Genomic DNA, 26787 nt, shown 5'->3' with positions numbered 1-26787 from the left:
AAGAGGACTCTACGTCCCAGTGTTTGTGGACCTATTACAAATGTACTGAGGAGCCAGTGCTTCCTGAAAAGTTATGTTTGGGGGACAATCAATCAAAGAGAGACTCTGCTGACCCTCAGCTCCATTGATAAGAGAGTCAGAAGTTATGTGTGGCTAAGGAACTCTTAAAGTGTGTAGGAATGACATATGAGAAATCAGGAAATTGTTTGGGGCTATTCTGAACCTGCTTGGTACAGTTGTGTTGGAGTTTGGGGAGTATAGATGGGGACATGGTAGTCACTGGGGTTAAGTGGCTAAGATCAGGAACGGGGCCCAGGACTGGCTGGCTCTAAGACCAAGAGAAACTCCAGGCTGTGGTTTGCAGAGACAAGTGGATATGCCTGCCTGCCTAGGTGTTCCAGAGGATGATGACTGTGATGATGGAGGTGGCCGTGAAGAGCAGGTAGAGGCGGAAGAGCAGGGTGTCCATCATGTGGCTGAACTGCACCCACAGGTCGACCAAGTGCTGCTTCTGAGCCTCATCTTCCTGTTGAGCCCTTGTTGACCCAGGACACCCATTTAACCCTGTCCCTCTGGCACCTGGCACCTTCTCCACTAACTCCACAGGCTTCTTCATACCTACAGAGAGACAGAGACCCAGCCATGGGCCATGGAGTTCACCTGGGGAGCAAGGGAGACAGGGAGGAAAGAAAGAGTAAAAGAGTGGAGGTGTGGGAAGAGAAAGTGTAGGCGGTGCTGACTCCCCTTACCGTGCAGGTGGGTGAGGGTGAGGCCGAAGCCCTTATTTCCCTTCCCAGGTGCAGTGGTGCAGCACTTCCTTGGGCTTGCACAGTTGAGGAGCAGAGAGTGGAGCCACCAAGGCATGGGGGGGGGCTGTGTGGTAGCCATGTGCGACAGGTGGATGATGAAGATGGTTTCTAGCAGGCTGATCACCATCAGGGACAGACACAGGGCAAAGTAGACACCTTAGGACAAAGCAAATTCTAAGTAAACTAGGGCAGATTCTTTTCTACACTTGTCTTAATACTCTCCAAATCCAATCTTTCCTCAGAACCCCTTCCCTCCTTAAGTGGAGAGGCAGCGGTTCTCCTGTTTCCCTCCCTGTGCCCTGCTGCCTTTGCTTCCCTGGAAAGTGGGAGGGACCATACTGATGAGAGGGGTGCCAGTTGCAGGGAGTAAGTCATTCATCATGAGCAGGAAGACGTTGTAGCCCAGCAGAAGTGTTATCTTGAATGGGGCACGAGTCTCACTTTCTGCCGGCAGGTAGAAGCTGAGGGCATCAATGGCAACCAGAAAGCCACTGGGCACCAGAAGGTTTATGATGTAGAGGCTGGGCCTGCGCCTGATGGCCACCTGCGGGGAGGATTTGTGGAGAATGTGGCAAATAAACTGATGTCAGAGAGCTCGACTTGTATACTTGACTATCTAATCGTTGCTGATGTGTTGAGGCTGGCTGTGGGAGGATCACTTTAGGTACCACATGCATTTAATTGTGTCCTCTACAGAAGTACCCACTTTGTTGTCTAATTTTCACTTGTAAATATGTCCAACCTGCTGGGAACACAACAATTGTAGACATCTAGGGACAAGTAGGGCCCTTTGGACCATCACAGAGGTGGCTGCTCCATTCTGAGCAGTAGAGCTTGTTACAGCCAAGCCCAGCCTCCTCTCTGCAGGGTGGGGAGGGGAAAGAGGTGATGGGAAGAGGGGGGGGTGGGGGGGGCCCTGGGGGTCATTCTTCAGGGCAGTTAGGATAGAGGGTGGAGTGGGGAATAGGTGCTTAACCCCCCAGAAATTCTTTTTTACATTCTAAAGTGCCTTAGATTAAGAGGAAAATCAGCTAGGAATTTATCCAAGGGATACAGGAGTACTGATGCATAGGGGCACTTGTACCCCAATGTTCATAGCAGCACTCTCAACAATAGCCAAATTATGGAAAGAGCCTAAATGTCCATCAACTGATGAATGGATAAAGAAATTGTGGTATATATACACAATGGAGTACTATGTGGCAATGAGAAAAAATGAAATATGGCCCTTTGTAGCAACGTGGATGGAACTGGAGAGTGTGATGCTAAGTGAAATAAGCCATACAGAGAAAGACAGATACCATATGGTTTCACTCTTATGTGGATCCTGAGAAACTTAACAGGAACCCATGGGGGAGGGGAAGGAAAAAAAAAAAAAAGAGGTTAGAGTGGGAGAGAGCCAAAGCATAAGAGACTGTTAAAAACTGAGAACAAACTGAGGGTTGATGGGGGGTGGGAGGGAGGGGAGGGTGGGTGATGGGTATTGAGGAGGGCACCTTTTGGGATGAGCACTGGGTGTTGTATGGAAACCAATTTGTCAATAAATTTCATAAAAAAAAAAAATAAAAAAAAAAAAACAAGAAAAAAAAAAAAAAGAGGAAAATCAAAGAGCAACTGGGATCAGAAGTCAAACAGGGGCCCCTGGACTTACATAGAACATGATCTGGTCATATAGGTTGCTGCCCACCAACATCTTTGGGGTGGCTTTGTTGATGCCCAGGAGCTCCCACTCTCCCTGGGTCTGGATGAGGTTGCGAGATGTATCTGTTATCTCCCACACTTCCTTGTCCATGCCCAGTAGCATGCTGTCCACTGCAAGGCAGGCCAAAGGCAGTTTGGTCCAGAAGTTCTCCCAGCTTCCTGCCCCCAGACTCAATTCCTCCCCTGTTGAGCTTCTTCAACAAATTTTCCTCTCTGTTCCTTTAAGGTAAGGCATCCAAGTTTTCTCAAAAATGGATTACAGGACCACAGTTCATGGGTGTGCAGGCTGCAGCATTGATTTTTTTTTTTCTTTTTGGTTGAAAACAAGAATGAGTCAAAGTTGTTATGGAAATGTTGGATATGACTCAAACATGAGTCAAGAACTTCTGCAATCATTCCTATTTTCCTTCTCCATTCCCCAGTTTTATGATGTTGTTTTGGTGGAATTAAACATGAACAGCTCAACCTTTTTATAATTACATGCATGCCCATTATAGTGATTAATTTATCTAAATCTGCCACATGACACCTGGTGGCATTCAATGTGTTTACTGGTAAAGTGTGTTAGCTATCAAAATTAAAAGGTTTTAGCTACGGGTGCCTGGGTGGCTCAGTTGGTTAGGGTCTGACCCTTGATTTCGGCTCAGGTCATGATCTCCCCCTCGTCAGGCTCTGCACTGACAGTGTGGAGCCTGCTTAAGACTCTCTCTCCCTCTCTCTGCGCTTCCCCCACTTGTGTGTGCTCTTGCTCTCTCTCTCACTGAAAGTAAAGAAATAAACATTTTTAAAAAATAAAAAAATAAAAAGTTTCAGCTAAAAATTGTGGAGGTGCAGTAGCTCAGGGTCAGATGAACCTCATTTGGCACAAGGGCCATCCAAGATATCAAGCAGTAATTCTTTTTTTTTTATTTTTAGTTTTTAATGTTTATTTATTTTGAGAGACAGGGAGAGAGGCAGAGCGTGTGCGGGGGAGGGGCAGAGAGAAAGGGAGACACAGAATCCTAAGCAGGCTCCAGCCTCCAAGCTGTCAGCACAGAGCCTGACGCAGGGCTTGAACCCATGAACCATGAGATCATGAACTGAGCTGAATTTGGATGCTTAACCGAGCTACCCAGGCACCCCTTAAGTTTATTATTATTATTTTTTAGTAATCTCTACACCCAACGTGGGGCTTGAACTCACAATTTGGAGATCAAGAGTTGCATGCTCTTCTGACTCAGCCAGCGAGGCACCCCTGTAGTTCTTTTTTATAAACTTCATTGAGGAATTAAAGCAGTAATTCTTTTTTTTTTAATTTTTTGAATGTTTATTTGTTTTTAAGAGAGACACAGAGTCGAGCGGGGGAGGGACAGAGAGAGGGAGACACAGAATCTGAAGCAGGTTGTCAACACAGAGCCCGATATGGGGCTTGAACTCATGAACCATGAGGTCATGACTTGAGCCAAAGTCAGACACTTAGCTGACTGAACCACCAGGCACCCCTAAAGCAGTAATTCTTAATCCTGTCTGCACATTAACATCAGCTGATGACATATAAGAACTAACAGTACCTGCGCCCCACCTGGAACAATTAAATTGGAATCTCTGGAGTGATGCATAGTCATTGGTATTTTTAAAAAGGTTTAGTGGGTGGCCACAGTTGAGAAACACTGATCTAAAACCTTCTCTAATCATACCTATACCACTTAAATATCTTCCCCAAATCTTGAATAACTACCAACACATGTCTTGCTCACCTGTATAGAGGAAGGAGCTGAAGGTGAAGGTGCAGTTCTGTTGGTCGAAAGGGAAGTAGAAGATGTCTAGATTACAGATGCTGGTCACCCGCACTGGCCGGTCGTAGGTCATTTGACCTTCACTGCTGACGAATACAGTGAGACCTGGAGGTGCTCGATCCACATCCATGCTGCTTGTGAGAGGGAGGGAGAGGGTGCTGTGGTGCCTTCATTAGTTTTGTTTCCCTTCCCAAGTCTTCCTCTCCTATGCTCTCCAGTTGGGTTCTTTCTCTACTGTCACTCTATCTTGTCTCTTGTACTCCTCATAGTGTTTTGTGGGAGTCAATTAATTGACACGGTTCCCCATCTGACTCTTTTGATGTCCCTGTGCCTTGCACTAGCCCTAGGCTGTTTTTTGCAGATGGGCTTCCTACTGGCTTTCCCCAGCCCAGATACGCACGATTCCACAATGAAGATGTCTGGAAGCCACAGGTTTTCAGCTGATACAGTGAGTTTATTGATGCTGGCACACTCTTCTGGGTTCCAGCTGATGAAGGCATTGTCCCACATCTGTAGCCAGGGCAGTGAGCCAGGAAACAGGTGAGCAATGGCAGAGCTTATGCAATCAGCCTCTCCTGCCCCTCCTGTTCTTCCTTGAGCTCTGATCCTCTTTCTCCCACTTGTGTCCCTAATGACCACAGCCTGTATCCCCCCTCTTCATATAGCCAAGTGTCACTGGTAAAGTCCCCTTTAGTGGCCTTTTTTCCACTTAAATATAGTATAAAATTCCTTGGTGCCAGGAGCACACCAATATATTGGCCTGTAACCATTTGGCCATTTTCTTGCGTCACCACTTCCACCTTCATAAGCTACCCAGAGAGATTTGTGTCCCCAAGGCCAGTCCAGTTCTAGATGGAGTTATTTGGTCACAGAAAGATTTATACATTGAGTAGAGGTTTGGACTAGGAAACCTTTGAGTCACTCCTCAAATTTACACTTATAAATGGAACTGGGAGGGAGATAGTTGAGGCTGCCTTACCAAATTCATCCACAGGAATGACGTCAGAAGCTGGAGCTGTGCATTCTGGTAAAGAAATTCCCATCCAGGGTTGTTAGTACAAAAAGACTTGACCTATGCCCACCTCATATTCGTATATTTAATAATTTATTGGGCCAGGCATAGTTCTAGATGCTGGACTGTCTTTTCCTTACTTGTCTCCCCTCATAGCTAGGGACAATTCAGTTTTAATTGACAGACCGCTCTTTTTTTCTAGAGCATTCTAGAAAGGACAGGGCTCAAGAACAAATCCTGAAAAAATATTACTGTAGCATTATTCTTTATGTCTCCCCATCCCATAGGAAAATCCTCTAATTTGTACAGAATCCATTCAGAGGACTGAATGTTCACCACTGGGCAAGTACAATGTTGGGTTGACAGGGCAGAGAATCCTTGTTCCTTATTAGAATCTATGGAAAGTGGGGACCATGTCTCACCACTTCCAGGATGGCAGACAGGGTGAAGGAGATGTTGACACGAGTGGGGATGCTGTCGTTGACGACTGGACGGAAGGCCTTTCTGTCAAACACTGCTTGGAAGGCAGCAGGATCCACGCCATGCTGGTCAAAGCCTGAGCAATTGATGGTGAAAGTGTCACCTTTTCCTGTAGTGAGCAGAGACCCTATAAGAGAGAGCCTCTATTGCCAGGGCTGAAGTCTCTCTGCAGAGAGAAAACAGGTGACATACTGGGAGGAACGGTGAGCCCTCCTCCCTGGGCCAAGTTTTCCCAAGACCAAAGCCCTTCCTGCCAGGCCAGAGAGGATGGGCTGGTCAAGTAGGCAAATGGTGGAAGTTGGTGTGGTAAGCTGAGTCAGGGTTCTATTCTCATTCCTATTGTTTCATCCTCATGCAAAATCTGCCCAAATCTATATGCAAACTTGGTCTCACTTCAACAAGTCCTCAAATGTATGTCACAGGCTTCTTGGGTCTACCTAGTAGCACCTCTCAGCACTGTCCTAACACTTGTCATCTGGGTCACTTAGAAATCTGCTATAATGTATTTTCCTCATTCTCAGGGACTTCTGTTTACTGAAGACAAGAACTGATTTGTAAAAAAAAAAATAAGGGAAGTAAACAAATGTACTTCCTAGGTAGATATGGATAACATGTAGTAGGTATTCTGAATGGGTATGTACCTTGGTGCTATGCATTTATTTTTCCTTCTCAGATTTAGTGACCTCAGATATCTTGGGTTTTATTTCCAGCATTGGGATAACTAGGCAATATCACTGAGCTTGTACCATATGCCAATAGTATAGTGAGGCCTGTGTAGGTGTTGTGTTTTGGCCATGACCAGGGAGCCATCTTGGTAGTACCTGAGCAGAATCTTAGCCCCATTTCCAGCTTTGTGTGATCTTTTGCTCTGCTTGCTCCTCTATAACTCCATCTCTTTTCATAATATTTAAGGTATATATCCAGGCTAGGAACAAATATTCCCTCATGGAAGCAAATTATCTACTCCTACCTCAGATTGATTCCTACCTTCCCTCAGTGTTTTACCTACTCCTTGATGACATGTTTAAAATCAGTGGCTACCCTTCTCACAGATACTATGTCAAGGGAAGAAGACAGGAAGAGTGGGATGAGGGTGTAGGGGGAGGGGCATCGGAAGTGGGTGAAAAGGTGTAATTGGAAGGTGGTGAAGTGGGACAGTTTGGCAGATCCCTATGCAGACAGGAATAGAGAAGTCAGTGTATACTGATCAGCAAAATGTCTTCCTATCTGATATACCCAAACACACACACACACACACACACACACACACACACACACACAAATACACTCAAGACACAGATATTAGGGAAGAAATATTTAACATGTTAATTCTGAATGTCCTCCAAGTGCTGCAGAGAAGTTTCTAGATGTCCTTCAGAACCACTCTGGTCTTCTCTTGTTGTCCCATCTTACCTGGAAGCAGAAGGTTGACAGTGAGGTAGAGGAGGAATCCCCCCCCAGCAGGCCACCCCCCTTCCATTCTCTTCTTCTGGACTCTTCTCTGGGGACTCACCAGGAGCCCCCAAACCCTTGAGCTTAAAGGAGCTCAGACCACACCTTGGTTCCTGGTTTTGAATAATGTGTATGGCAGGTGACCACTCCCTGGTGAGAGGCTGTGGCCAGAGAGGTCACAGCAGAGTGTCCTGTTTTGCCCTTGTGCAGGTATGCCTTCCGGGCTCCAGGCAGGGGGGAAGGTAAGCCAAGACTAAGGGCAAAGCACCTGTTTGACAGGTCTGTGCTGAGATCAATAACAAAATAACTTGCCTTAATGAGAGGGTGTGGGCTGGGGAAGTAAGAATTAAATTCTTTTAAGGCCAGGGAATTTGCAGATTTGGAAAGGTGACAATATATAGTGATTTGGTTATGTATTCATTAGAGGTAACTGCAAGCATCAAATTATAAAGCTCTGTTCATGCTCTCATCATCTGTGGTCTATATTTTTCCAACAGCCCCTAACCAGATTTCCTCCTTTCAATCTCTCTGCCTTTCTGATTCATTTTACCTAAACCAAGTTTTCTATACATTTTTTACTTTGTGCATTGATTTCATGATAATAGAAGTTATAAAATTAAGGTAGCATAACCCTTTTTAATGTCTTTGTGTTGTCAGTAGTGTTATACATTATCATAAACTAGTAATCTCCGATAACATCAATATTAATGGCATGTATCAATATTATGTCTTATGTGACATCTCTATAGAAAACACAATTGGACCGAATGAATAAATTGGAGCATTGTTATATTAAGTATCTTAGTTACATTTTCAGAAAGACTTGGAAATTTTTTTTTCTTGCAGAAAGGGGAAAGGATCAGACCTAGAATACAAAAGAAACTTTGTTTAGATGGAAGATCATGACAGCCCTAAATAGAAAGTGCTGAGGAAGACAGGAATGACCAAGGGGCCCAAAGCAGGAAAGCACAGGAGAGAGATATTTTCTGTCTAAGGTTTGAAATATCTGCAGTGCTTCAGCCCCACTAGCTCTGTAAGGCATTTCTTCCCTGTTTTAGAAACTTGGCCAGAGGATTGGGTCATGATGCCATGTAGGACCAAAGTATTACTGTGTCTATAGACACACCTGTGGGGCACTGGGCTCCTGGAATGGCTAAGAGTGAAGGTCTTTCAAGTACACCTTAGTTCTTGGGCTGGGCTACCAGACCTTGGGTCTAGGAAATGAGGGTTAACTTTAAACCTTAATGAAAGACAGCTGATGACAATTGTGCACCTTGCTTTTATCAAGGTTGGCTAAAAAACTGGACCTAAATATATAGGTTGACTTAAAAGTAGGTTTGGCTTCTAGGAAGTGGATATGATAGAGGCAGGAGAGATAGAGCAGGCATCTCCTCTCCTGCTCTATAACCTCCTGGAAAGCAGGAAGCACATCTTGTGCTTCTCCCCACCACACTCCCCAACTCTGCCCAGTGTGTGGCATATAGTAGTTAGCAATCAATAAATGTTAGTTAAATATCTGGCCCATCAGTTCACTGTGGATGGAGAGAGACACACAAGCCTTGGACAGATGTAAGAAAGGTGGTTGGGAACCTAATGGGGATCCTGAGGCCATATCAGAGAAGTTACTTGCTGCTTCCATGGTGTAGCTAAGGTGTGGGTTCCATCTTGGATGCGGTATGGTAGAGATGGGGGTTGGTGAAAGTAGCAGGTGGGATACAGAGGGCTGGAGCCAGGGCCCAGCCTTTTATTTCTGACTGCCCCCCTCTAAGTTTCCAATAAAGGTCTAACCAGAATGACTATTTATTGAGTTTGTGTCATGTGCCCTACACTGGTGTTAGGCACTTTACTTACAGTCTTTTTTTTTTTTTAATGTTTATGTATTTGTTTTGAGAGAGAGAGCATGAGTGCGAGTGGGGAAGGGGCAGAGAGAGAGAGGGAGAGAGAGAGTCCCAAGCAGGCTCCATGCTGTCAGCACAGAGCCTGATGCGGGGCTTGATTTCACAAACTGTGAGATCATAACCTGAGCCGAAATCAAGAGTTGGACGCTTAACCAACAGAGCCACCTAGTATTCTCATCCTCACAACTGCTTTATGAGGTCAGTAGAATTTCTCCCATTTTACAGATTAGAAAACTGAGGCGCAAAAGGTCAAAATATCTTGCTCAATGTCCACCCAGGTAGAAATAGGTAGAATCCAGATTCAAACCCAGGTTTGATTCCATTGTTCTTTCCTTGCTCTTTTTATTACTCCATAGCTTGGAAGTCTTATGGCCTGGATTATTAGGACCCTAGTTTCCCACAAGTGAAATCCCTAGGCCTAGACAATGCTTGGATTCAGAGGTAAACAGTGGGGACAGGAGCTGTAACTTTGCAAGTCACAGACACCAATAACTTTCTCCTTAACTTATTCCAAGTAGGATCATGCTGCATGGTCCCACTCATCTGGTTTGGGAATATAGCTGTAACCTGGCAAGGGCAGAATTAAATGGTGGAAGGGGGAAATGAGGGCCATTGTTTTGCAGCACTGATGGATGGCAGTCACACACAGAGGCCATTGGCCAAAGCTAAGGATCCAGGAGTACAGAGGCAGTTGAAACATCCAAACTGCAGAGTGGGTCACTAGCTGGGGGTCAGGCTGGCTATGATGCCTGAAGCACAAGAGAAGAAAGCTCCTGGGACTCTGAAATGCACCTAGGAAAAGAGTCCCATGGACAAGCATTCACCTTTGACAGGTTCAGGCTCTGATCCTGGGCTCTCTTAAAGTCTGACAACCCCACACTTATCACTTCCTTTTCCTCCACTTCATTTTTCTCACCTAAAAAATGAGTGGGTTGAACTAGAAAGTCAGTAATTCTTTATGTCTACTGCCTCTCACCCACAAGTCGATTTTGCACACTCTCAGTCTGCATGATAAATAGATGTTCTCTGGTGCGTCACGTTTGGTTTTCTAGTTTCTGTAAGCTTGTAAATGATTTTTAAACCCATATTTTAAAAATAATTTCATCTGTGCTGTTAGCTCAGCAACACAAATGGAATTTAAACATAAAGGGTGAAGCCACTTGTATAAGGTTTTATCCAACAAGTAATGCAGTCAGATTAGAACCCAAGGTTGCCAGATTCCAAAGTCTCTCTGCTATACTATTTTCGTACTTGCCATTTGGAAGAAGCAGTACTAATGAGTGACCCAATAAGAGAGGTTACCAAAGGGAGGATCAGAAATTGGAGAGGAGGAAAAGGATGGGCTTGAAATGAAGTCTGTGACTTCACATCCTAGAGTAGACCTGAAGGAAGAGGAGAGAGAGCAAAGATAGTAAGGAGATAATAAATTTTAATGTCAGGTTAATATGGAGCCAAGAGAAAATGTAGAAAAGTTGGAGAAACACTGCTTCTAATAGCTTAGAGAAAAAGGGAGTGAGCACAAATGCGTGGAAGAACCACAGGTAGCACTGCAGGTGAATGGCCAAGGTGAAGAGTGATCATCCAGACACAAGCCATCAGATGCAAGATAGCCCAAGCAGGAACAGTTGCCTATCAGCAGATTTTTCTAAAGATTTTCCTGAATTTTTCTAAGTTACCTTGCAAAGCCTTTCAGTGGTTTGCTCCATAACAAGAGGAAAGTCATTAGCACTAAGCGTGCCTATAGGATTCTGTTATAGGTGGAATAGAAAGGCAGAAACCATATCTGTAAATTTTCTGGTAGAGTTCTGGTTTTAAGGTTCCTCATGATTATCGTTTGTGTATTAAGATCGTGTGTTCAGGGGCGCCTGGGTGGCTCAGTCGGTTAAGTGGCCGACTTCAGCTCAGGTCATGATCTCGCGGTCTGTGAGTTCGAGCCCCACGTCGGGCTCTGTGCTGACAGCTCAGAGCCTGGAGCCTGTTTCCGATTCTGTGTCTCCCTCTCTCTGACCCTCCCCCGTTCATGCTCTGTCTCTCTCTGTGTCAAAAATAAATAAACGTTAAAAAAAAAATTAAAAAAAAAAAAAGATCGTGTGTTCATATTTTGCTTGTGGAGAAGATAAAATCACCATATCATGCCTTCTCTTGCTGAAAAGAGATCTAGCCTCCTAATTCACATTTCAAAAAAAATAAATTGTGTATCTTCTATTCAAATAAAACATAAAGTTATGTGTTAGAAAGCACGTGAAGAAAATAAGCAGAATAATATGTACCATGAAGATGGGTGGGAAAACCAAAATGCCACAAATTGATCTTAAATAATTTCAGAACCTCGCAAAAGCTGGGTAAATGGGCTGTTTAGCAAAGTCAAGGATGAGTTTCCAGGTGAGATGACTATCCTGGAATAAGGCATAGGAGTAGATATCCAAAAAAATATCATAGAATATGTATCAGCAGCAAAAATCTAAATCCATAGAGAATACAAAAGGAAGGTGGATTTCCCAGGTGAGATCTGGGGAAATGCGTGCTACGGAAAGGAGTGGAAAAAGTGCAAGTAGTGAACTTGGCCGGCTGTGGAGGGGGTGGAGGGGAGAGAGGAGGAGTGGGGAAGGCTGAGGGAGGGAGTTAAAAGAAATGTAAAAGAAAGTTTGTCTTTGGGACCCTGATCAGGGTCTTGCTTTTTCTGTTTTAATTCTCCTAAGGTGTTAGCCTGACACGGGACTCCATCCCATGACCCTGGGATCATGACCTGAGCTGAAATCAAGAGTCAGATGCTCAACTAACTGAGCCACCCAGGTGCCCCTCTTCCTCGGTTTGGAGGGCAGTGTGGCAGGAGCTGAGAGGCCGGTGTCTGGAGTCAGCTGCCCCGCAGAACTCTCATGTAACTAGCTCAGAACACTGGGAGCCCACTCAGTGGCTGTCCCTTCACCTCTCTGTGCTTCATTTGCTTCATTTATTTCATCCCCTTTATTTGAATCTATAAAATGGGGATAATAATACAAAACCACAGTACTAAAACTTAAAGAACTTTGAAAACCAAATGATTTTTCACAAATTATTTGGTGGCAAAAGATGACCTGGGCTGATGAGAGTCTATCCACGGTTTTGTTTCTGCTCCCTACTATGAATACTCATAGATCTCACTGCAGAAATAGTAATGTGTTTGATTTCAGGGTGCTGCCCCCTGCTCCATACAGTATGTGCATAAATATTTCCTTTTTAAAGTCTGAAAAATTCTAACTTCCAAAACGCATTTGACTCCAAGCGTTTGTGGATCTACAGTTCCCACTTCATAGAGTTACTGTAAGGATTAAATGTGGTTATTTATCTAAGACACTTAGGAGAGTGCCTGCCACATATTCATAACTTAATAAGTGTTGGTATTATTATTAGTATACTGCATCCTTTCTAAGGCCCCCATTGTAGCAAGCTGTGAGTTGAGGCGTTGCGGAAATAATAACAGATACACTAATTTATTTAGGTGGATGTCAGGGCTCCTGATTTGAGCCTAGATTGTGTAGATGCTAGGTTTTGGACATTTCCGGAAGATTGGTGTTGGTGAGGAGGTGCTTGACAGGGCCCTAGAAGCTGAGAAACCGAAGACCTTTCTGGGAAAAAAAAATGCAGAGAAAAGAAAAGGAGAATTAAGGAACACAACTTGAGTTAGAAAACCATGGGCATGTGCAAGGAGTGATTTGTAGTTTAGCAGGGTGTTTCTGCCTCAGTGCCCCCAGATTCTCATGAAATCCTGTCTGAGTCCTTGTGGAAGGAGACTGCAAGGAAAGAACAAGTGATATCTGGTCCTGGTGACTCAGCATTCAGCCGGGGATATCTGCCCCTGCTGGCTTGGTCTCCTGCAGCAAACACTGGGGAAGGACCCTGGGCCTGCACCACCAACAGCAACCTTTCTAGTGAGCACTGGTGGTCTTGCCACTCTTTAGGCATCTACGGTGACCAGAGGGAGCCAAAGAAGTTTGAGGAAGAGCAGTAGAGAGGAGGAACCAGGGAAATATTGTTCAGTAAAGACCACCATTAATCTCTTAGGCTTACAATAGAAAGTAGTAGAAGAGACAAAAGAAAAGAAAAGAAATGATTGCTAAAAATAAAAGATTTTTTTTTCCAACGTTTATTTATTTATTTTTTTTGGACAGAGAGAGACAGAGCATGAACAGGGGAGGAGCAGAGAGAGAGGGAGACACAGAATCGGAAACAGGCTCCAGGCTCTGAGCCATCAGCCCAGAGCCTGACGCGGGGCTCAAACTCACAGACCGCGAGATCGTGACCTGGCTGAAGTCGGACGCTTAACCGACTGCGCCACCCAGGCGCCCCTAAAAATAAAAGATTTTGTATGAGTTGTAATTAATTTGCTCTCACATCTGTGCTTTTCTGAACCTGGGGTGTCCAACAAATCATGTCATGGCTCCATGGAACCTCTACCTCCCCCAGACAGCTAGTGGGAGAGATGGGCCAAAAGATAAACACTTGCAAAATCAGAAGGCAAGTTCCAGGAAGGGGAATTTTCCAGTTCATATGGGGGCATTTGTGTTATTCTCAAGTAAGGCAGATGCCATTTTCAAATGTGCTTTCCTTGGCTTCTGCTCTTTCCTTTGCATGATTAAGGGCAGTCAACTTTGATTACAGTGCAGACAGTTAACGGTAATTCGGGATTACGTTAACATCTAGATGCTTAAGGATGAATGAGTCATATGTCAGGCTGTGATGAAATGTTTCACTCTTTAAGTAAGAGATGCCTGATTCTGGCACATTATTAATTTCTAAAGCTTAAATCGGAAAATTGGATTTAGGAGATTTAGCTCTATTTTCTTGTAATTCCTTGTAATGGGTTTTGAGCCCTTCTCTCCCCTCTCCTCACTTTCCTAAGTTGCATAATAGTCTTATAAAATCCTTTTTACTTTGTTAATGAGTAGTTTCTGCAAGAAGACTCTCAATCCAAGATTTCTGACACTGTAATATAAGGTAGGGAAGAGCCAATGCTTTCTGCAAAGGGGTTTATTGGGGATGATTCAAATCAAGAAAGTATTCCAGGAACTTGAATCTTGATGAGGCAGGCAGCCATCACTTATGGGAGTGCTGACGGGAGCTGATGGAGTGCAGGAGCAAGGACCTAATCCTGGGAGGCATAGGCAATCATCCAGGTCTGGTCTGAAACTGGACAGAAGGATTGAGCAGAAAACAAGGTGGTTGCCAGGCCTGTGAGGCTGGGACTTGGACACACATGGGAGCTTGGATGGTTTCCAGAGGCAAGAGAAGCCCCAGACCTGAGCTTGCAGATGGGCATTTGCCTAGGTGTTCCAGAGGACGATGACTGTGATGATGGAGGTGGCCATGAAGAGCAGGTAGAGGCGGAAGAGCAGGGTGTCCATCATGTGGCTGAACTCTATCCACAGGTTGACCAAGTGCCGCTTCTGAGCCTCATATTCTTCTTGAGCCCTTGTTGACCCAGGGCACCCATTTAACTCTGCCTCTCTGGGACCTGGCACCTTCCCCACCAACTCCACAGGCTCCTTCACACCTACAGAGATAGAGACTCAGCCATGGGCCATGAAGTTTACCTGGGGAGTGAAGGGAACAGGGAAGGAGGCAGGAGCAGAGGAGTAGAGGTGTGGAAAGAGAATGTGTGGGCAGTGCTGACTCCCCTTACCAGGCAGATGGGTGGGGGTGAGGCCTAGGCCCTTATTTCCCTTCTGGGGTGCAGTGGGGCAGCATTTTGTTGGGCTGGTACAGTAGAGGAGGAGAGAATGGAGCCACTGAGGCATGGGAGGGGGCTGGGTGGTGGCCAGGTGCAACAGGTAGGTGATGAAGATGGTCTCTAGTAGGCTGACCACCATCAGGGACAGACACAGGGCAAAGTAGACACCTGGAGGGAAGATGGGTCAATGTGAGGGCCAGAGGTACCTCCTAGGACTTTGTGTTTCCTCTTTCCCCAGAGGGTCCTTTTCCAGGATCCCTTTTCTGACCAGGTTCCACTGGTCTGTCTCCCTACCCCACGCCCACTTTGCTTTCATTCTCCTGATGGAGGAAGGGACCATACTGATGAGGGGGGTGCCAGTTGCAGGGAGTAAGTCATTCATCATGAGCAGGAAGACGTTGTAGCCCAGCAGAAGTGTCATCTTGAATGGGGCACGATTCTCACTTTCTATTGGCAGGTAGAAGCTGAGGGCGTCAATGGCAACCAGAAAGCCACTGGGCACCAGAAGGTTTATAACATAGAGTCTGGGCCTGCGCCTGATGGCAACCTGGGGGAAGGAGAGAGGGGCGCAGGTGAGGAGTAGGCTGGGAGGCTGCTGAGCCAGTTAAGAGCAAGAGTTGAGATATGTCCCAGACCACACTGTCTAGGAAGGAAATGTTGCCTCAAGTCCCTTTCACTGTCCTGTCTTTCAACAAAGTCATCTTAATCACCACTGTCTGCCTTTCCAGAGTTTGATTCTGCCATGCTGCCTACCACTGAAATGTATCTCATTCTTTCTTGACCCAAGGTGTCAACTTTCTCCACTTCCACTTTTAGCCCTACCAATGTGCTCTTAGCAGGACTGTGGGACCAGATTCTTAGGTATCATGTGCTTTTTATCTCTGTATTTCTGCTTGCTTTCTCATCAAGGTCTAATCGCTAGTGACTTTGCTGGTGTCCATTCAAGACCAGTGGAGGGAAGGCAAGACAGTGGCAGATAATTTTGAGGTCACCAAGATTTGAAAGCATAATATCCCTAAGACAGTGTTTCATAACTTTTACACCATCTCTTTTTAAAAATAAACTTAAAAACCCTTGCCTTCCATAGAGTTCTGATAGCCATGGGAGATGGAAAGCTCACTCTCACTATGAGTCACTGCCATAGGACCTTTGTTTTTTTCCCCAAGGAGGATTTATTCAATCAATATTTACTGAGTGCCAGGTTCTGTCCTAGGTAGTGGAAATTTATCAGTGAAAAAAGTGATAAAAATATCCACCCTCACGGAGCTTACTTTCTAGTGGGAGAGCTTACATTCTGGTGGAGGACATAAGTTATGCATCTTAGAGAAGATCACAGCCATGGCCCCTGAGCTCACATAGAAAATGATTTGGTCATACTGGTTGGTGCCCACAGTCATCTTCATCATTCTCTGGTGGATATCCAGAAGTACCCACTCCCCCTTGCTCCGAATGAGGTCCTGTGATGTGTTCGAAATCTCCTGCACTTTCTTCTCCATGCCCAGGAGCATGTTCTCCACTGCAAAAGAGACCCAGACAACTCAGCCTCCCAAATGTTCCCAAACCCCTTACCCAGACTTGCATTTCTTACCACTTAGCTTCCACACCCCTTTAGGGGAAATCCCCTCACCGTTCCCAGCTTCCTGGCCTCTTCTTTCTCAAAACACTTTCTCTGCCTCTCAATCAGCTACTATACAGAGTCTCACTTACCTGTGTAGATGAATGAGCTGAAGGTGAGTGTGCAGTTCTGTTCATCAAAGGGGAAATAGAAGATGTCCAGGTTACAAATGCTGACCACCCGCATTGGCTTATCATATTTGATGAGACCTTCACTGTTGACATAAACCATGAGACCTGTAGCTGTCTGATCCATATCCATACTGTATGTGAGAAGAATGGGAAGGTGGGTACTGTGAGCTCTCTATCAGTCTTGGCCTTCTTTCTCTCTCAGATCACACCATTCCTGTGCTCTAACCCCACTCATCTGACTTCCCCCTTCCACCTGTCACTGTGTTCTGGGGGTTTTATAAACTCAATTCAGACACTGCTCCTTCTAAACTGAGTCTTTATGTGCCCCCTATTGGTTATATCATCCTCCTTGGAGATAGCGTTTCCTTCCTGCTGTTTTCTCAGTGCGGATACTCACAACTCCTCGATGAAGATATCTGGAAGCCAAAGATTCTCAGCTGCTATGCTGATCTTCCTGATGCCCCCACATTCCTCTGGGTTCCACGTGATGAATGGATTGTACCAGAACTATAGGAAAGCATGGTGTGAGACCAATAGGGTGGGAACTTGTGACAGATATCACAGTGCACTAACAAAGTCTTTCTTCTACTTCTCCCTTGATTCTTTCAAGGGAGACCTTGACCTCAACTTTGGAGTCCCTGGTATGGAGCCACTTAGGTGTCATCTTCCATGACCTTGGTTTATGCTACCTTCTCCCTGTGCCCCAAGCTGACAGAATAATCAGGAAATTTTGTGTTTTCATTGTTGGTCTGCTTCCATTTGAATTTATCTAATTTGTGGGTATTCTAAGCTTTATCCATTGTAAACTGCAAAGTTGGACCCAGCAGTGGGAAAAGGGAGGTACCACAGTAAAGGGGAAAAAGTCTATCATACCATGTTTAGCCATAGGAAAGATGTCATCAGTTGAAGCTGTGCATCCTGAAAAAACAATTTTCACCTGGGATCATTGCCTCCATGAAGTCAAGTCCAATGCCACCATCCACCTCTTTCTCATTTCCATGGCTGTTCTATGTCACAATTATGATTTTTAATCATAAACCACTGAAAAATGTAGGTCAAATACTCCAGAGTACATGGAAAACATAGTTTAAAAAAAAGGCAGTATAAAAGTACATTGGGGTCATGTTTCTTATGGAATAGTCTGAAAAGGGACAGATTTTACCTGCTATGATGTCACTGAAACATGCCCTGTCATATCTTCCCACCTCATGGAATGAGATTTTCATTTTACAAAATTCAAGTGAGGAACCCACCACCGCTTGCCACTGATCAGCACATTGCAATGTTGAGCCAGGACTCACCACTTCCACAATGGCTGACATAGTGAAGGAGATGTTGACACGAGTGGGGATGCTATAGTTGATGACTGGACGGAAGGCCTTTCTGTCAAACACTGCTTGGAAGGCGACAGGATCCACTCCATGCCGGTCAAAGCCTGAGCAATTGATGGTGAATGTGTCTCCTCTTCCTGAAGAGAGCAGAGACCCTGTGAGAAGAGTGTCAGGGCTGGGGGCTAGGTAGCATTTCTGCACAAAGAAAACAGGGGGCATGGGAGAAGTATGTGAGCTCCTCCTTCCTGGACCAGGGAGTGTGGGCTGGGCTGGTAGGCAAATGGTGGAAGTTGATGAGGTGAGCTGAGTCAGGGCTCCATCCTCAATTCCTTTGTTTCTGTCCACATGCAAAATTTTTCCAAACATGTAGGCAAACTCAGCCTTGACCACCACTTTTCAGTGTCCTGCTGAATCTCACCACAAACTTCTCCACCTTCACTCAGTGTCCTTCCATTGCTCATCTCTGTCCTTGAACCATCTGGGTGATGTCAGTGACAATATTTGCAATCACAGTTCTCCTCACTATATTAATGCAGCATAGATAATCATAAATTAATGATGAAGGCAATAATCAGGTAGGTAGTAGGAGGTATGTGGGACCCTAAGGAAGGAACTCAGTTTTTCAAGTTAATAAGGATTTACTGTACCTCTACTATGTGCTGTGATTGTTCTCGTCTGAAACACAGTGGTTATCACCAGTGAGACTACCTTAAAGAGAGTTCCTTGATTCCCATCTTACACCTAACCCTTTTCTAGGATTAGAACTACTTTGTGATGCAGAAATAGAGAATTATGTGATAACATCTTCTGGTAGAGTCTATTCATATCTATCTCTGATATTGTACTAACCCTTATCATTCATTTTTTCTAGTTTATTTATTTTGAGAGAGAGAATGAGTGAGAGAGAGAGAGAGAGAGGGAGAGAGAGAGAGAACCAGAAGGAGGAGGGGCAGAGAGAAGACAGAGGATCCGAAGCAGGCTCTGTGCTGACAGCTGAAAGCCTGATGCGGGGCTCAAACTCATAAGCTGTGAGATCATGACCTGAGCCAAAGTCAAATGCTTAATGGACTGAGCCACCCAGGTACTCCCTCATCATTCATTTTCAATAATGAATGAGAAAAATAACGTACACTGAAAATTTTTACTAAAAATATTTCCCTTTTTCATGACAGACCTTCTCATCACCTTCTTCCCTTTAGAATTTTCTCTGTTCCATTTAATTTGATTCAAGAGAGCTGAGAAAGAATCTTCTTCTTTTTAACATTAGTTGATACTCAGAAACCATGTGGTTAGATTATATGCCTGGAAAGAGAAAGACATGAGAAAAGAGAAGAGGCCCAACAGAAACATAGGGACAGAAGGATCTTACAAAGAGGTACAAAGCTATCAGTGTCTTGAGTTTTCATTTTTACCTCGATGAACATCCAGACATTGACTATCTAGGATTAATAAAAATTAGTCTGGTTGGTCTGTTTCTTAGAAGTTGTATGTTTGCTTTGTTCTTGTTCTTGTCCCTTCTTACCTTGAAGCAGCAGGTGGAGAATGAGACAAAGGAAAAATCCATGTTCATGGAGCCAACCTCTTTCCATCTTCTTCTCTTTGGCTCTTCTCTGAGATAATGTTGATCTCTGGGAACTTAGTGATGATGTTGACCTTAAAAGACCACAGGCCACACCTTGAACCCTAGTTTTGAATAATACATGTATCAGGTGGCATTAGCCGTCTCTCTAACAAGCACCGCTGACAAGAGAGTGTCACAGAGGACTAGCCCACCCTGTGCTCTAACTGGGCCTGAATCTCATCTCCAAAAGTAATCTGGAAAATCAGTTAGGAGAGGGGGAAGAAAAAATATCTGGTCACTGGAGCAGTGCTAATAGTCTCCTCATACTTTAGAATCACTGTGGCCTGCAATGCATCATAGACAAGGCACATAATAATTGCCATTGCTTTCAAGTGGCACATGCACTTATTTTTTTTATTTTTATTTTTTAACTTTTATTTATTTTTGAGACAGAGAGAGACAGAGCATGAACGGGGGAGGGGCAGAGAGAGAGGGAGACACAGAATCGGAAGCAGGCTTCAGGCTCTGGACCATCAGCCCAGAGCCCGACGCGGGGCTCGAACTCACGGACTGTGAGATCGTGACCTGAGCTGAAGTCAGACGCTTAACCTACTGAGCCACCCAGGCGCCCCCACATGCACTTATTTTAACCTTGCTACTATCTTTCAGAAAAACTGGGGCCTCCTTTTTATAATCAACTTCAGACTTTGAGGTTTTTTTTTTTTTTTTCAACGTTTATTTTATTTTTGGGACAGAGAGAGACAGAGCACGAACAGGGGAGGGGCAGAGAGAGAGGGAGACACAGAATCGGAAACAGGCTCCAGGCTCCGAGCCATCAGCCCAGAGCCCGATGCAGGGCTTGAACTCACGGACCGCGAGATCGTGACCTGGCTGAAGTCAGGCGCTTAACCGACTGCGCCACCCAGGCGCCCCCAGACTTTGAGGTTTTAAACATGACTTCAGTACTGGCTAGTCTCAGCTTTTGATTTTGTGAGCGTGTCAAAAGCAACCCAGATCTCCTGGATGGAAGGAGTGATCAGTGAGGTAGAGGGGAGGTGGTAGAGACAATGCTATTTTTAGTAGAAGTTGACTGATGAGAACATGAAAGGAAAGCTTGCAAATTCATGTTGTTTAGACCCTGCTGTTTTTTTATAAGAAATTAGTTAGTTGTCGACATTAAAAATTGGGAGATTTCGTGCAAGACCTATATTTCTGGCTTGATTTAAAAAGTAAGATCAACCAATACTGGGCTCACGTTTTTGCTTGGCAACAATTTGCCAAAGCTAATGGTTATGCTGTTTGGATGGAACATTCTCTCTAGATCATCACAGTCTGTCACCAACTATTGATTATTCCTGACCAGCTCCCCTCATGTATGTTACCTGCTTATCCTCTGTAGGTGTTTGAATTTGCCTCTGAGTGTTAAGATTTACTTTCTCGTGTAGTCTTAAAAGAGCCTTGGGAAGTAATTTCAACATACCATGCCATGCCTAGATGATCACAGGTCTTGTCAGATTTAGCATGTACAAATATTTGATTCATGGTGGAAACCAGACATGTTATGGTTAAGTGGGCCAAAGTCATCAGAGGGTTTAACCTCTTTTATTCTGGAATTAATTCCATTAGAGAAGGCTCCAGAGAGAGTAATGAGTGGCTTAGAGAGCAAAGAGAGCAATTGCTTCAGTGAAGAAGTTTATGGCCTGAGCTGGAACAATAAGGTAGCAAAGGTTTCCTTATCTCTAATATTGGGGTTTTATGTGGTTAGGGATAATGTTTGTGTGTTACCTTTTCTGTTCTAAGCAATTACTGAATTGAAACAGAAATAACAGTAAAAATGGCAATAATAGTAGCTGTTATTGTTACCCTGGCTCTCTTGAGATTGTTCAGGTTGTTTCAGCCTGAATGGAATCTTCTGGATTCCAAATGTCTGGGTTGACTGAAGCAACCCTGGCTGCTGTGGGCATCAGTCTTTTCTCTCAGCCTCACTCAGCTGTAGGTTACCATAAAGGTCGTCCCTCACTCCGTAGGAGCCCTCTTCATCATTTGAGGATCCCTTCTCCTTTGGGAAGTTTCTTTTTTCTTTCTTTCTTTTTTTAAAAGATGGCTTTATTTGTTTGTTTGTTTGTTTGTTTAAGAGAGAGGGCACAGTGAGCAAAGGACAGAGAGAATCCCACAAGGGGCAGAAAGGGAGAGAGAGAGAGAAGCGGGGGCTCACCCGAAGCGAGGCTCATGCTCACCTGATGTGGGACTCTGACTCACGACCGTGAGATCATGATGTGAGCCGAAGTCCAATGCTTAACGACTGAGCCACCCAGGCACCCCTTTAGATCAGTATTTCTCAAAGCATTTTCTTGCAGAACACTAGTTCCACTGGATGTTAAATTCTTTTCTAAAAAAATTATTTTTGTTATTTAAACTTCAAAGAGGTCTGAGAAACAATGAATTAAATAAAGCTAAGCAGAGTGTTTTTGTTTGTTTTTTTTTCTTTTACTATAGGATTCCTCAGAGTATTTAGCTAAAATGTTAATGTGACTTGAATATCATATGTATAATTTCCCAGACTTAGTTGACTTTGAGAATTTCTTTTTCTCAGAATATCTTGCAGGAGTAGTACTTCATCTACTATTTTGGGGAAACAATGCTTTAGGTGAATAGAGTAAATGTAGAAGAAAAAAACTTGAAAATTCTATAGATAGGGTATAGAATGCAAGCAACATATGTATAAATCAATCAGGAAATTAAAGAAATAAACTAGATGAGTGTTTTCAAAAGTTTTTTCAGTCTTTATTTATTTTTGAGAAAGAGAGAGAGAGAGTGAGAGCAAATGGGGGAGGAACAGAGAAAGAGAGGGAGACGCAGAATCCAAAGCAGGCTCCAGGCTCTGAGCTGTCAGCACAGAGTCCAGCCCGGGGCTCAAACTCATGAATCATGAGTTCATGACCTAAGCTGAAGTTGGACACTTAATGGAGTAAGCCACCCAGATGCCCCAATAAGTATATTTTAGGTAAGTATTCTAAACATTTTTTTAATGCTTATTTATTTTTGAAGGAGAAAGAGACAGAGCATGAGCAGAGAAGGGACAGAGAGAGGAGACACAGAATCTGAAGCAGGCTCCAAGCTTTGAGCTGTCAGCACAGAGACCCATGTGGGACTTCAACTCACAAACTGTGAGATCATGACCTGAGCCGAAGTCGGACACTTAACCAATGGAGCCAGCCAGGCGCCCCTTAGGTAAGTATACTAAAACGTGAAGTTTGATTAGAACTGTAAGAACCTACAAGCAAATAGGAAGTAAAATAGATAAAATTTTAAGCTGTTTCTGATTCCGTTAGCAGTATAAACTTGACTGACTTGAAAAGGAATCTTTTTCTTTCTTTTCCTTTAGATCAATTACCTACCAGCTGTAGATCACATGTCATTCGCCTAGATCCAATTTTAGAATGAGAGTTTAAAAACATATTTTGGGGGGCAGTTGGCGGGCTTAGTCAGTGGAGCATGTAACTCTTGATCTCAGGATTGTGAGTTCAAGCTTCATGTCGGGTGTAGCGATTACTTCAAAAATAAAATAAAGTATTAAAAAATAAATTAATTAAATAGATAAAATGTCTTGGTATTGTTACTTCTCAAATGTGCTCAGACAGTAACATTTTATTTTTTATTTGATTTATTATTATTATTATTATTTTATTTTAGAGAGAGTGAACAAGCGGTGGAGAGGAGCAGAGGGACAGAGAGAGAGAATCTTGAGCAAGCTTCATGCTCAGTGCAAAGCCTGATGTGGGGCTTGACCTCACAACCCCAGGATCATGGCCTGAGCCGAAATGAAGAATTGGTTGCTCAACCAACTGAGCCATTCAGACACCCCCAAAGTAACATTTTAGTAGCTAAAAAGCAATACTAATTTTTCTCATTGGTGGACTTATAATCAATCAAGTATATAATTTGTGTTTTAAGAGTACATACTTTTTCCTCATGGTATTCAATAGATGAGTTACTTTGAGTGAAAAATAAATACAGCCTTCACAGATTTCTAGTTTTCCTAAACAAATATTCATGCCAAAAATGTTATCACAAACAGACTGAAGTGGTTTATCTCGTCTCATCAGAAGCCCATATTTATAAAGCAAAAACATGCAAGAAGTTTTGGGGAGTGACTGGGAGTGATTCCTGCAGCCTGTGACAGCCTGTTTTAGAAAGAAGGCTCCATTTTGGCTGCACTCTTTATCTTTGGCTCTTCTGGTTTAGTGGGACCCTGTTTAGTGGGGCCTCCCACGTTGGTGTCTGACAGGTGCCCACTCCATACTTCTCAATAATGTGGGAGAATCTCCCCTGCACATCTAACCAGGAGAGGCATCAGACATGCTCTCTGATTTTATTCAGTTGAGTAAGTAACCATTAGCTGTCATTCTGGGAGGTTTACAATCCCAACACTGGTCTATGGGCTGTGATGCTTATTTTAGTTGAATAGATTTAGGTGGTTGTTCCAGGTGGAAGGAACAGCTTAAGTAAAAACATGGAAATCGCAGTGTTTTGAGGACCTCAGATTTGAGTAGGAGAGTAACAGGAAATGAAGCTGTGGTATTATGTGGTGCCAGATCACGGAAGGCTTTGTATACCTAGCTGAAATTTGGTTTTATTCTATCACTCAGTGGTTCCCAAAGTTGAATAAGATTCAGACCTCTTTTAAGAGAAACAAGGGGCACCGTGATGGCTCAGTTGGTTGAGCATCTGACTTCAGCTCAGGTCATGATCTCATGGTCTGTGAGTTTGAGCTCCCCCCACCAGGCCCTGTGCTGACAGCTAGCCTGCTTCAGATTCTGTGTCTCCCTCTCTTCCTGCCCCTCCCCTGCTCACGCTGCTTCTCTCTCTCTCAAAGTAAATAAACATTAAAAAAAAATTTTTTTTAAAGAGAAACAAAACTCCTAAACCCCTGATGTTAACTTGAATTATTTGTAATATCACTTAAATATTTATAATCATAAAATCATGTATAAAGTCCTTATACTTATAGCTCTTATAAGATAAAATTATATATTAGATATTCTACAAATTAGAATTTTTTATTTGATTTATAAAAAATAAAATGTTACTGTCCGAGAACATTTGAGAAGTAACAATTCTAAAAATTAGATATTCTATAAATTAGAATAAATTTATAAATTATGTACATACAAGACTGTAGAATCAACAGAACACTAATGTGGTAGATAATATTGTTTTATTAAAATTAGATAACTGCTGTCCATTTCCCTATCTTTTTTACAAGGAGCTAGTTTTTGAACACCTATCTGTTATTTTATTGGGTCAATATGATAGTGCATGTCAATATAACCGTACTTAACGCTTTTTTAAAGCAATTCTTCATTTCTTTCTCACTACTACCTTTACTGCTAATTAGTTGAGATGTTATTACTACGAAGGTGAGAAGTGTGTAATTCTTTCCTTCATAAAGTGGCTATGTGATATGACTTACCATAACGTGCCTCTACTGCTGTGTACTGTATGAACACTCAGCTTCACCCATTGCAGTTCTCTATTGAAAATACTGTGAAATCTTTGTCTATATAATATGCAATGTCACTTGGCTTTCATATGGCATTGTTGACATCTTTTTTTTTTTTAGTTTATTAAAAAATTTTTTTTCAATTCCAGTATAATTAACATATTAGTTTTAGGCTATATTAGTCTTAGGCTCTGTTGTGATTTGACAATTCTATATATTATTACTCAGTGCTCATCATGATGAGCATGCCCTTAATCCCCTTGACCTATTGCACCCACCCCACTCCCCCACCTACCACCCCTCTGACAACCACCAGTTCTCCATATTTAAGAGTCTGTTGTTTTGAGGGGGCGTCTGGGTGGCTCAGTCAGTTAAATGTCCTACTCTTGGTCTTGGCTCAGGTCATGATCTTACAGTTCATGAGTTTGAGCCCCACATCCGACACCATGCTGACAGTGTGACGCCTGCTTGGGATTTTCTTTCCATCTCTCTGCCTCTCCCCTGCTTGCCCTGTCTTTCTCAAAATAAATAAGTAAACTTGAAAAAAAAAGGAGTCTGGTTTTTGGGGGCCACCTGGGTGGCTTAGTTGGTTAAGCGACCTACTCTTGATATCAGTTCAGGTCAAGATCTCCCTATCATGTGATTGAGCCGCGCATGGGGCTCTGCATTGAGTGTGCAACCTGCTTGGGATTCTCTCTCTCCCTCTTTCTCTGCCCATCTCCCATTTGTGAGCATGCTTTCTCTCTCTCTGTCAGAATAAAAAACTAAACATTAAAAAAAAATCTGACTTTTGGTGGTCTCTTTTTTCTTTGTTCCTTTGTTTCTTAAATTCCACATATGAGTGAAATCATGTGGTATTTGTCTTTCTCTGATTGACTCATGTTATTTAGCATTATACCCTCTAGATCCATCCATGTTGTTGTAAATGGCAAGATTTCATGCTTTTTTTTATGGCTGAGCAATATTCCTTTATATATATACACCTATGTGTATATATGTATATATATATGTGTATATATATATATGTGTATACGTATATATATGTATATATGTATATGTGTATATGTATATATACGTATATGTGTATATGTATATATGTATATGTATGTATATTTGCATATATAATCTTCTATATAAATCTGTATGTATATATATTTATATATAATCTTCTGTATTTATATTTATATTCTATATTTCTGTTTTATATAAAATATAAAATCTTCTTTATGCATTCATTTATGGATGGACACTTGGGTTGTTTCCATATCCTGACTATTGTAAAAAATGTTACAATAAACATAGGGGTATATATATCTTTTTGAATTGGTGTTTCCATTTTCTTTGGGTAAATACCCCATAGTGGAATTAATGAATAATATGGTAACTTTATTTTTAATTTTTTTAATGTTTATTTTTGAGAGAGAGTGTGTGTGCAAACAGGAGAGAGGCAGAGAGAGAGAGAGGGAGACAGATTCTGAAACAGGCTCCAGGCTCTGAACTGTCAGCATAAAGCCTGACATGGGGCACAAACTCACGAACCATGAGATCATGACCTAAGCTGGAGTCGGAAGCTCAACTGAGCCATCCAGGCGCTCCTGCTTTTAATTTTTTGAGGAAACTCCATACTGTTTTCCACAGTGGCTGCACCAATTTTGGAATTGTTGATATGTGAAATCCTTTTCTCTTTTCCAAGTTGCCAAGGGGGCACCTGGATGGCTCAGTGGCTCAGGCCGTGATCTCACAGTTGTGAGTTTGAGCCCCGCATCAGGCTTGCTGCTGTCAGTGTGGAGCTTGCTTTGGATCCTCTGTCCA

General features: G+C 43.2%; 2 protein-coding genes across 2 annotated transcripts; both read right to left on the bottom strand.

Annotated features, from left to right (window-relative positions):
- Positions 1–247: 247 nt before the first annotated feature.
- On the bottom strand, positions 248–7257 carry LOC115523743 (5-hydroxytryptamine receptor 3C-like). The gene is made up of 9 exons (XM_030329991.1): positions 7191–7257; positions 5720–5886; positions 5265–5309; positions 4686–4795; positions 4247–4416; positions 2461–2621; positions 1149–1353; positions 750–965; positions 248–618 (listed from the first exon to the last, which is right to left on the bottom strand). Exons 1-9 carry the CDS (start codon positions 7255–7257, stop codon positions 389–391), a joined length of 1371 nt encoding a protein of 456 aa, XP_030185851.1. The 3' UTR covers positions 248–388.
- Positions 7258–14415: 7158 nt separating this feature from the next.
- Positions 14416–19500, bottom strand: LOC115523956 (5-hydroxytryptamine receptor 3C-like). The gene is made up of 9 exons (XM_030330252.1): positions 19434–19500; positions 17882–18048; positions 17454–17498; positions 16978–17087; positions 16542–16711; positions 16190–16350; positions 15177–15381; positions 14787–15002; positions 14416–14657 (listed from the first exon to the last, which is right to left on the bottom strand). Exons 1-9 carry the CDS (start codon positions 19498–19500, stop codon positions 14428–14430), a joined length of 1371 nt encoding a protein of 456 aa, XP_030186112.1. The 3' UTR covers positions 14416–14427.
- Between the last annotated feature and the right edge of the window lie 7287 nt (positions 19501–26787).

Source organism: Lynx canadensis, chromosome C2 (assembly GCF_007474595.2).
Source record: "Lynx canadensis isolate LIC74 chromosome C2, mLynCan4.pri.v2, whole genome shotgun sequence".
In the NCBI taxonomy this organism is placed as follows: Eukaryota; Metazoa; Chordata; class Mammalia; order Carnivora; family Felidae; genus Lynx; species Lynx canadensis.
Note: the sequence above shows the minus strand (reverse complement) of the source record. Positions and strands in the feature narration are given on the sequence as shown.

Coding starts and splice junctions, on each gene's coding strand:
- LOC115523743 (XM_030329991.1), bottom strand. CDS start 7,257: ATGGAAGGGGGGTGGCCTGCTGGGGGGGGATTCCTCCTCTACCTCACT. Junction 5,310..5,719: donor TGTCTGCCATCCTGGAAGTG/GTGAGACATGGT, acceptor TTTCTTTACCAG/AATGCACAGCTCCAGCTTCT. Junction 2,622..4,246: donor CAGCTCCTTCCTCTATACAG/GTGAGCAAGACA, acceptor CCTGCCTTGCAG/TGGACAGCATGCTACTGGGC.
- LOC115523956 (XM_030330252.1), bottom strand. CDS start 19,500: ATGGAAAGAGGTTGGCTCCATGAACATGGATTTTTCCTTTGTCTCATT. Junction 17,499..17,881: donor TGTCAGCCATTGTGGAAGTG/GTGAGTCCTGGC, acceptor TTGTTTTTTCAG/GATGCACAGCTTCAACTGAT. Junction 16,712..16,977: donor GATATCTTCATCGAGGAGTT/GTGAGTATCCGC, acceptor TCTCACATACAG/TATGGATATGGATCAGACAG.